General features: G+C 43.3%; 1 protein-coding gene across 1 annotated transcript in view; it reads right to left on the reverse strand.

Annotated features, from left to right (window-relative positions):
* The window catches only part of LOC102376729 (disks large homolog 2), a 519,043-nt gene extending 513,175 nt beyond the window's left edge, over nt 1-5,868 (reverse strand). Inside the window, exon 1 of the mRNA XM_025214018.1 lies at nt 5,564-5,868. Coding sequence (XP_025069803.1) covers nt 5,564-5,574 — 11 coding nt within the window. The 5' untranslated portion in view covers nt 5,575-5,868. The remainder of the gene's footprint in view (nt 1-5,563) is intronic.
* Nucleotides 5,869-11,334: the final 5,466 nt, after the last annotated feature.

An 11,334-nucleotide genomic window follows, 5' to 3' on the forward strand; every position in this document is an offset into this window, starting at 1 on the left:
GGCTCATGTTCATCTTGGAGTCCACTAGGACTCCAAGATCCCTTTCCACTTCCGTGCCACCCAGCAGGTCATTCCCTAGGCTGTAGGTGTGCTGGACATTTTTCCTCCCTAGGTGCAGCACTTTTCATTTCTCCTTGTTGAACTGCATTCTGTTGTTTTCTGCCCACTTCCCCATCATAACAAAAAACACCTTGCCAGGCCTGGAAGATTGGCTAATTCTCAAGCCAAAAAGCCAGTACAAGACTGTGTTGGCTTAGAAATGGCATTTAAAGGTTTGTTTTTTGGGAACTGGCTTATAGGTATAGATATATGCATTAGAAGGGGCCAAGATGGGCAGCAGGGGTTAATTAATTTCTAAGAGCTTGGTTCTAACACCCAGAGTTGTGTTAGACAGCCCCTTGTTGTGTTAGACAGCCTGTGTTAGACATACCCTTGTTGTGTTAGACAGCCCATCTGCTTCCAGGGCACTCCCAGCCCTGGAAGCAGGGCCAACAGATGGACAGATGGACAACAGATGGACAACAAGGCCAACAGATGAACACAGCCTAAGAATTGAGGGGGCATACCATAACACAAGATCACAGTCTTCAGGGCAGATAGGTTGTCTAACACAACAAGGGCACAGATTCTGGGAACCAGGGGAGTATGTACTGTACTGCCCATAACATGAGGTAAGTGGTACCAGCTAACAAGGCCTCAGAGCAGGGGGGCCTGAGGCCTGGTTTTGGGGGAACAGACCAAATTAGGAGAAGGCCTGGCAGGCTACATGGACATGTGACCACAGAAAGACAACCAACCAAAGAGAGCCATGGACCAAGAGTCATCAGGAGTCATTAAGAGGGAAGGAGAAAACAAAAGCAGAGACATAAGAATAACAGAGGGTCCCTCCTTCTATTCCTTTCCATCCTTTTCTCTGAGAGGGGTCCCCATCCCCCAGGAAGGGTCTCCAAGCCTACCATGGACAGAGGGAATACAACCAACCCATCTCATACACCCCACTGTGGGGGTGGGGAGGCCTCAGCATCCCACATCCAGACAGCTGACATCTGACACCTAAGAGAAAGAGCCTCAGAGTGAAGACTGCATGCTGGCCAGATGTACTTTGACACTGATGACAGCCCTAGGCTTTGGTCGATATATAGAATTGTTCGATTGTTTGCATTGCTTCTTTTCTGTTATCACTGTGTATCAATACATTTGCCTATCATCGAATGGAAAGGTCATGGTCAGTGTGAGGGTGGGTCCCTCCTGGGAACAAGGTATCTGGATCCTAAATCCAAAGCCAACAGACTGCATCTATTAAAATGCTGCTATATGCATAGCCTTAACTTTATGAACTGTACTTTGCATCTTTACATATCACTAGTTTCAGTTCAAGAGGGAAAGATATTCTAATTATTTAAACAAAGGTTGGAGTTACAAATACCACCTGGCTGTGACACACTGAAGAGGGGGGACCAGACATGTCACTCAGGCCCACTCTACATGTTATATATGTGCTGCAGTTAACATGCTAATTGCCACATAAATAGGAAGGGTGCTACATGTACACACAATTTAAGGTGCCATAACATGAGGAACAAGCCATAAAAACGTTCTACATATAGTGTAGAATTTAGTCTGTTTTTCTGTCTAATCTGTCAGCATTTTCTCACCTTTCCGCAGAACTTCAGAGATGAGGTTTGGAAGATCTGTGTTTATTCAGAATTCTCCGTGCCCCGACTTACAGCATTTGGGGTGCTATGGCCACAGCGACAGCAACAAAGGTACCTTCCTATGCTGGGCTAGCTATTGACTAGAGACTGACCATGTGTTTCGCCCTATGTTCATACGCCTCTCAGACAGACCTATGGACTGGATTCTCCTGCTCCTCAATCCTGCCTGGATTGCTGGTTTCAATAAACTTACTTCTAATTTTCAGCAACTTGAGGCCAGATTCTCAAACCCTATCAGTAGATCCCTCAAACTGTACATCCTCTCTGTCATAGGCAATGAATGCTGAAATATGCTTTGATTTGGCATTTGCACTATTTGGCAAAGGGCAGAATTTATCCCTAGCAAAGAAGTTCTCACCTGAGTTTTTGCCTGTGTTACAACCAAAACTTTTCTGGAACAGAACTGGGTTTGCATTTAGAGTTCCTGGGCTTTTTTTTGCCAGGCTTGATTTGAAACTTACATGAGGCCTATCGGGCAAGGCATGAGCCGATGGTATAGTTACGAATGGATGTTTGGGCAGGCCCCAATTTATGGTAGACAGGCCATCACTAAAGGGTTGGCAGCACAGTTCACTCTTTGTATTGCAACCGTTTTAAAACTATTTATACCTTGAAATATTACATATCATCCCTATTTATCTTCTCTTCAAGGTAGCTGATAGAAAACTAGAACAGCCTCTTATTAGATTTAATTAAACTCCATTCACACAGTGACTGAGTTGGGTGGGTCAGGACTGTTATGGCTATGCCTTAGCATGAACCACCATGAAATCATACTGGGTGCATCTACACGTGCCCCCAACTGTGCAGTAACTGCCGTTACCGCGCAGTCCCAGCAGTACACGGGTTATTTCCGATCCTACTATACTAGCTCGTTGCTACAGCGCAGTAGCCTCAGCGTCATGGTTCCTGCCCTCCAACTGGACATCACTATAGAAATGAGCTACATTGCCCTAGCTCATCACTATGGCAACATAGCATCTCATGTAGATATGACCACTGATAGGTTAGTTAAAGATTTCTTACTCTTAACATGTATGTGACTTGGGAAAGGAGCTCTAGGAACCACTGAAAGGCTTCAGTTTTGGCTATCTGAGAAATTGCTAATCTCCTTGTGTGACATGCTGTCAACTGATATCAGCTGAATTCATCTCTGTGAGGGGACCCTAGAGCACCCTTTTCCTTATCTATTAGAAGCTAAATACTTTTTGTTGCAAGGTTTGGGGTGAAGTATGGTAAAAGGATTTCTATTCTACTCTATTCTACTGTAAGCATTTTTTGGCTAACAATCAGAGGATGCAGAGGAGAAAAATCTTAAGATTATATGTATTTTATTACCATTTTAAGCTCTGGGTTGTTGTTTGACCAAGCCCCCAGAATCAGAATGAGCATACTTTAAATAACCATAAGGAAATACACATATTAAGGTATATTAAGATATATCAGCAGTTAAAAGGCTTTGAACAGTTTTGTTGTTTTCAAGTTCTCATATAATTTGAATTAGTTAGCATTAGTACTTATGAGGCTTTATGAGAGGGAGTGTTGAATTATCCAAAGTGGGCAAGCATCAACAGGACAAACAGAGCTCCCCCCCAGTCCAAAATATCTGATGATAGAGGGTACAGGGTATTTTCTTGGGAAGAGAAAGTGATAGGAAAAAAAAGATAGAGGCAGTTGCTGCTGGCAAATTTTTCTTTAAAAAAATCAGACATTCATATCCTTTGCTTTTTTTTCTGTTTTTTAGACTAATACTTAAACAAGAAATGTTTTGTTCTAGATCAACTGGATTTTTTCATTTTTTTCATTTTGTAAAGGAGGAATAAATAAATTAAATAAATAAATAAAGAAGTAATGCATATATTGACAATGATATTATATATAATATATATATATAATCAATACAATATATTATATATCTATATACTAATATATTAATTAACATATTTAATATATTTTATGTATTAACATATCTTAACAATATATATGTTTGTTGGGATTTGAACTGCATTTTTTTCAATGAGAGGTTCAGCTGCTGAAGTGGAAAAAAAAATATTTGCCTGGCTCTGGCCTAAATACTTAGCTGTAAATCAAGAAACAGCCAACTGTGCAATTGGGTTAAGTTGTGGCTCCCAGGCTCCTGCCCAGACAACTTTCCCACCATCACTCTGACTGCAGCAGTAGCTAGAGTCTCTGGCCTCCTCCTTCCTCTTCTGACTTTGGGTGTCTGCTCCTGTCCCAGGGTGAGGTGGTACAGAGCAGCACGGCCAGGATAGATGAAGGTGAACCTAGAGCCCTGCAGGTGCACTGTGCAGCAGTTGCAGGGATAGGGGGCACAAAATGTAGCAGCGCGGAGGAGCACCTATGTGATACAGCAGAGATGTCTGTATGGCCTGCAGCCTGGGAAGGCTTGTGGCTTACCCTGATGTCATCCATGGGTGTGCAGCCCCCCCGATGCAAGGTGTTTGGCCCTCACCTGCTTAGAAGATGGACAGCCCTGATCTAAGTTATATTCCAAACACAATCCCTGTCCTGAAGAGACAGAAAACCGAAACACAGATCAAAGACAAGTTAGGAAGACACGGTAGTCAAGTCTATCCAATTAATTTGAGTGTTTATTTTATATTATGAAACTGTTAGGATGTGAACAGATGGAACATTTACACCTCTTTGGCACATGGCCGACCCTTATGATGATGTAGGTGAATCCAGTGCGCCCATTCCATCTGCCTGCTTTTAACCTGCAGTAGGTGAATCAAAGCAGTGGGAAATGACTGTTTAGCTTAAGTTACAGTGAGTTAGAAGCAAAGAGATGACAGCAGCAGATGAGCAGCAAGTCTTCTCCCCTTAAAAGGTACAGCAGTATGTCTGCTCATACTCTTAGTAAGGCAATGAAGACGTACAGTGGCAGAGAAAGAGACAGTTTGACGAAAGAGGGACAATGGATAGATGGGTGGGGGTGGCGGGGAAAGAGGGCTGCCTGGAAGATGAGAAGCATCATAGCCAAGAAAGTAAGGTTGGGCAATGGAGTGATTGAAGAAAACCTCCCTGTAGCACCAAAAAACCCCCTCAAGATCTAATTTTGTGTGAGGCCATGTGCTAATTTGCATACTCACCGGCCACTAGAAAATGGAGGCTTTCTTTAATTTGCATCTTTTGCAATCATTTCAGGGGCAGCTCTTCCCCCTTTTACTGGGAAAAGAGTTGGTACCTTGCCCCCTCTTCCCTCCCGCACCCGCAATCTCATCCTTACCATCTCCAATGCTTCAGCATCTCTAGTTCTGACCACCTTCTAACCTCTCCTCTGTCCTGCCATCTATCCTCCGACTCCGCTCTCACCAGTCTTAGGCACTCTCATCTCTGCTGCTTTTCCTGTTTGGTCAACCTAAAGATACCACATTCGCTAAATCTCTTCCCCAGTCCAAGTCCCATCACAGAGGTCAGAAGGGGTCTGATACAAGTCTGGCAAGCAGAAAATATGGCAGCTTCTATTGGTGGGCAGGAGAAAAAAAAGGGAAAAACTCCCCCTCACCACTGGTCCTTGAAGCCAGACACTGTGCACAGGAGAGGTAGAGAGAAAAGCAAGAAGATGCCGTTAGGTAGCGATGGGCTACAGGAAGCAGAGCAGGTTGTGTTAAAGAGGGCCAATTGGCTATGATGAGATGGAAAACGAGGGCGGGGTAGAGGGGGGAAGGGAACCTTGATGAGTCTGAGTCGAATAACCATGGTCCTTAGAAGATCAGGAAGCTCCTCCCAGCTGTTACTCCCCACATAGTGAAGGAAGACCCAAGCCCCGAGAAAGCATCTCTGGGAGGGCACAGGACAGGGAGAGCTAAAAACCTCCGCCTTACCTTCCGACCATTCAGCTGTAGCTGCTCCTGGCTGATCTGTGAGAAAGGAGCTCCGAGGACGTGGGGATTTCAAAGTGCACCTCTTTCAGGCTCCTGGTGGCTGCTGCTGTTTCTCCCTATGCACAAGGGGCCAAGCCACAGGGTCTGACACCTTGGTCCAGTCCCTCTTGGTCCACAGAGAGAGGAATGGAAAACTTGCCTCTGAATCAAAATGTTCCAGCTGCCAGATGTAACACGAGCTCTTTAGCTATTCTTCACCTTTAGTTAAATCCTTCCAACCGAAACTAACACTATCTGAAGCATATTCATGTTGGTGCAGGAAAACCAGTTGCAACAGATAACCCAGAAGGCTCTTCCAGAGTCTATTTTTACAAGCACTTTTTATCTGGGGCCCTTGAAGTGCTTGGCAAACATTAACACGTTAAGATGCACAACAACTCCGTGAGGCAAAGATAATGATCGCTGTACCCATTTTACAAATGGAGAAACATGAGCACAAAGGAGCAAAAGCATTGCCAAATATCAAGTGTCGCAAGCTGAGAGAAAAACAGCCAAGGAGCTCTGACTCTCTGACTCCTACACTAACAGGTAGAAAACAATCCCTTCAGTGCTGGACTGATCAAGTCAAGCTTTTCCAAAGTAATACGTATCACAAGACACAACTCCAGCTTCTTACTTGATGTCACCTTGAACAACCGTCACCATCGTCATCTGTCAGCACCAACACCAGTTTAAATACTTAAGCTAGGCAGTGGGACTTGCCGCTTCTTACACAGCATGCAAATCAGCAAAGTGAATTACTCTGCTTTTTGGCTATGACGTGACTCAGAATAGCATGAAGCTGCATGTCAGAACAAAAGCAAATGTGTGCACAACATGAATTTTATGTCAAGACCTGCATGCCATATGCCAGGAAATTTCACAGCTCGCCCCCGGAAACACCTACAATGCAAGGCAAAGAATAGAGAGTGAAGGAAGGGAGTCGAGGGCTAGAGAAGCCTCAGGAAAGGTGGTCCTATTTTTTCTGGGTAAAGTCCCAAAGTTGAAACTACAGCTCAGACTCCCAGTAGCGTAAAAAATAACTCAGAGCCTGCCTGTCTTTCAGTGCTGTGGTATTCCCTTCCCTTGTCAGATATAGGAAGCAAGGAGGCAACCAAAAATATACACATTTTAAACATTAAAGCTTTATTTCTTCCATTAGAAAGGGCTTGGTTTGGGTTTCAACTGTTTAACAGGGGCTAAAGTCAAGTCCTATTTTATTCAAACCATTATCCTCAGACTTACAGGAAAGTGGAAGAAATGGAAAGGCACTTAGGGTCCAAGTCCTGTGCTCCCGGGGAGGGGATACCCATATTCAGTGTTTAAGAGGAGCCACTTGGGATATTCAGGAGTGGGCTTCTCGATCTGAATCATGTGGGCAGTGTAAACTGAGGAGAACTCCCCCCTGGATGCAGTGCAGATGTACTATCAGAGTTTGGAAGACCCTTACAGAGTTATGGCTGTCTTATACGGAGCCAGCTGTGTAATGTTTTCCTGATTAATGCTAGACTCTGTAGAGACCTGGTGATTTCCCAGCTATATAATCATAGAAGCTTTCTTGGCCCACATAAGTGATTATTGTAATTGCAATTGCAGTTCAGAGATGCTGATGAAACAGTCACTTGGGTTTGGCCTCATAGCGCTGTTCTGCTGGTTGCAGCATTTTCAGGCTATTATTATAATTTCTAGGGAGATGGGTACTAAATGCATATGATAGAATTGGTGAGATAGATTTATTAATCACTTCAGTCCTGTTGGATTAAATAATGAAGCCGATAGGTCATAATGTACCTGCAGTGGTCTAGGGCTTTGAGTAATGCTGACATGCTCAACCACTGCGCAGAAGCAACGGTTGCAGCCAGTAGGGAAGGATTAACAAAGCTATGGGGTGAAGAAACACTGATCTTTCTGTTTCAGCTGTCCAACACTTTCCCATTATAAAAATCCCTGTGATCTTTTTTGACAAGCTCTAGCATCTCTGTTGCTGCCAACAGGCTTTTGAAATTCAGTACAGGAGAAAGCTCACAGACTAGAGAATTGACTTTTATTTATCCCATTAAAATCTGTTCGTGTTTAGGTGAGAAGTAAACTGTTTAAAAAAAATCACTATTTCTCATCTCACACTGTTGTTGCTCAGCAAACTTTTGACAACCTGCTAAAATAGTCAGTGGGAGGGACTTCAGGAGACAACCTAATCCAACCTCCTCCTCAAGGAACATCCCTGCCTAACATTCCTGATAGATGCTTTTCTAAAAAACCTTATAGAAACAGTTTCTACAATGTATGTAGGGAACATGCTCCAGGGGTTAATCACACTCATCATTTTCAAAATGTCTTCCCAATATTCAACCTTAATCTCCCCTGATGCAAATTAAGCTCTACTACTTTATCCTGACTCCTCTGGAAACCAAATAAAAATTTACTGCCTTCCTCTTTTTGTATTTAAGACTTAACAATCTGAACCTCACTCTTCTCTAGACAAAAATTATCCCAATTTTTCCAGGGTTTCATGGGACGTCACATTTTCTAGACCTTAAAGGATTTTTTTGCTCTTCTCTCGACTTTCTTGAAACGTCAGCTGCTTACAAACGTGGAAAAAAAGAACAAAACAAGACAGCACTTTCCTTTCAGGTTGGCGTGTCCCCTGCATGGAGCACAGCGCATGCCCAGAAGAAGCATCGCATCAGTTTGACTTGGCTCACCCAACATCTGTATAGATTGCACACTTCAGCAGGGCTGTTTGGCCCTTCATCTAAGAGCTGATTGAATCAGCTGTGGATTGTTTTTCTGACTCACGCTAGACTCTGTAGAGACCTGACAATTTCTCAGCTATTAGATCTAATCCGCTATTAGATAAAAGCACCAAAAAGCCCCATTAAAGTGCACAATCCATACAGACGTTGGGTGAGTGCAGTCAAGCTGACATGATGTCTCTTCCAGTGAAGCACTGTTTTGTTTTGTTTTTCATGTCTGTCAGTAGGCTACACAGTGCCTAAAACTGGACAGGCCTCATTAGTGCTGAATAGAGCGGAGGAATTGCTTTCCTTGACTTGATACTCCTATTAAAATATCCCAGTATGTAATTAGGCCTTTTTTGCAACAATACAGCTTGTGATCCATGTTTGTGTCTTTCCACATTTAGTATTTATTCAGTCTACTGTTCCTTCCCAAGTGCAATACTGTACATGTACCCTGATTGATTTTCACCCTATTTATTTCAGCCTACTTTTCTAATATGTCTGTCATTTTAAATCCTAATCCTGCTCTCTAGCATGCCTCAACCCCATCCAGCTTTGTGTCACCTACAAATTTAATAAGTGCACATGCAATGCCATTCTCCAAGGCAGTCATGAAAATATTGAACAGGATCAGACCCAGAACAGACCATAGGTGAACACCTCACTCTGCTATCTTAGAGGTGCCTACAAACCAAATGTTTGATGATATGTTTCATTATCTGTATGAGTATCAAAGGTAGACTGACTGGCCTTTCATTTCCCTGGATCCTTTTCTTTCCAATTTTTAAAATACAGGCACTATATTTGCTATTTTTCAGCCTTCTGGGACCTCACCTGACCTCCACAGTCCTCAAAGATTATAAACCAACAACTCTGCACTTACCTACTCCAACCAATGCCTTGAGTACTTGGATGAACCCTGTTAGGCCCCTCTGACTGAAAACATCTAGTTTACCTAAATAACTTCTAGCCCGGGTAAGGAGCTCAAATTCTACACGGAGAGAGGAAATATATGGAGAGATCATGTGAGAGAAGAATGATGTGGTCAGAGCAGCAGAAAGGAGAATTGCTCATTGCTAGCATTTCACCTGGATGAGCGGGAGGACAAGGTGATCATTCGAACAGATTAAGTCCCAGTGAATGCAGTTACATGCTCATTTGAAGAAAGCAATTTTTAGAACCATAGAAAGCATGTACAAGTGGTACGTGGGTTCATGCTCTTTGTTACCCCATTTATAGTATGGGGATTTTTCCTATACATGTCTCTTACGAAGCTGAAAAGTCTTCCTAAGCTGGATTCATACTATTTTTTTTTCTTTAATGGTAGCACAAAATTAATACACACATGTATTCGGTTAGTAAGCTCATAAACTTCCTAACGGACTAGGACAGAATGTGCAGACAATAATTCATGCTCTAATTTATGGTTGTCTCCAAAGAAAGCATGTTTTGTTTAATGGGGTGAACATCTCTTTATTAGCTTACTACTAAATTATATACTGAACTAATGGCACTGTCAGAGGTCTGTAAACAGTGCAGATATGAATTGGAGTTTTGCAGCAGTACTCTAATTATTAGTAATGTCCTGGGAAGGATTGTGCCAACAGCGACATATTTTAGCACAGCTGTTGGTGCCCTAAATTCCAGACCAAAATTTACATTCCCACATTGTACAAAGTAGACTCTTTTACATTTTGATCTGCATTGCAGATGAAGCACTGCCACTTCATTTGGGAAGTGTCTTGGCTCATGCCTTTAAAACTTGTCCTGTCCTAGTAAGAACTCTTCACAGTGTTTTGCACTCTACCAAATCTTTGCCCATTCCCTCCAAAACTACCCCCAGTGGTGATTCCAGTGCTAAGAGCGCCACAGAATAGTCTCTGCCCATGTTTCAGGAGGAAGCTGTTAAGTTTCATGCTTTTAATTCACTTCATGCCAAATAAAAGACAGCTTTAAAATAACGTTCCAATAGACCCCCTATAGAATTTTTTATATTTCTCTTTTTGTTCTTTATTATTAAATAGATTTGCATGAAAATATATTTGCAATTGTTCATTGCTCCTGGGCTCCTGCTGCTAATACCTAGCTAAAATTATAATCCACCAACACATCACAGTGGGTTTCCTGATAAGTCTGCAAAGAGCGGAGACTTTATTTTCTAAAACCCTTTTCTATTAGACAACCAATGAAGCCCAAGGGGGCACAGAAATAAGAGCAGTGGGATCTGAGTCATACACTAAGTCTGCCTCATGTAACCTTGAGCCCGCGATTTTAGTTTTCGTCTCCCATCCCCATGTGTAGACCAATGCTTTCTTATAGTTCTTTCCAGAACCAATCAAATTAATGACAATAATGATGCCATGGCGACCTATATAAAAGCCTTTGTAGATCCCCTGCAGTGGCTATTTTACCAGGCTGCAGTTATAAAACAAGTGTCAGAGCTCTAAGAGCTCAGGAGAATACAGCACTCAAAGCCTAGAATAGTGGTTCTCAACCTGTTCAGCCTCACGGCCCACCTCCATAAATTTTTAGTGGCATCCTGCTGAGAAACAACCAGCTAAAATTCAGCTGGTGCCATGGTGACAGAAGCAGGGTCTCACCCCATCAGGCCCTGCTTTTTCTACAGCCTGACCCTCCCCGCCTTAGGTGTATAACTGAAGGGGTAAGTGTGACCCCCATCATTTCAGCTGGACCTCTAGTGACTGACATGCTGACGCCAAGTCCACTCAGGACCGCTGGCCCCAAGAGCATGCGAGCAGCAGGGGATGAACTGATGAGTGTGGCCCCGTGCCCTCCCATCCACATGCACATACAACAGATTGTGCTCCTGGAAGTGCAAGAGCTGCTGGGGTGAGGAGCAGCTGAAGGTGCCACTTATCCACAGCGCACTGGGACACCCAGCACTGGGCAGGAGGAACGGGAGCAATTGCTTTCCTCCTCATGCAGGGACACTGGAAGGGTCTCATGACAGCCCAGCTGAAAATCGGTATCCTA

Source organism: Alligator sinensis, unplaced genomic scaffold (assembly GCF_000455745.1).
Source record: "Alligator sinensis unplaced genomic scaffold, ASM45574v1 scaffold906_1, whole genome shotgun sequence".
NCBI classification, from domain to species: Eukaryota; Metazoa; Chordata; order Crocodylia; family Alligatoridae; genus Alligator; species Alligator sinensis.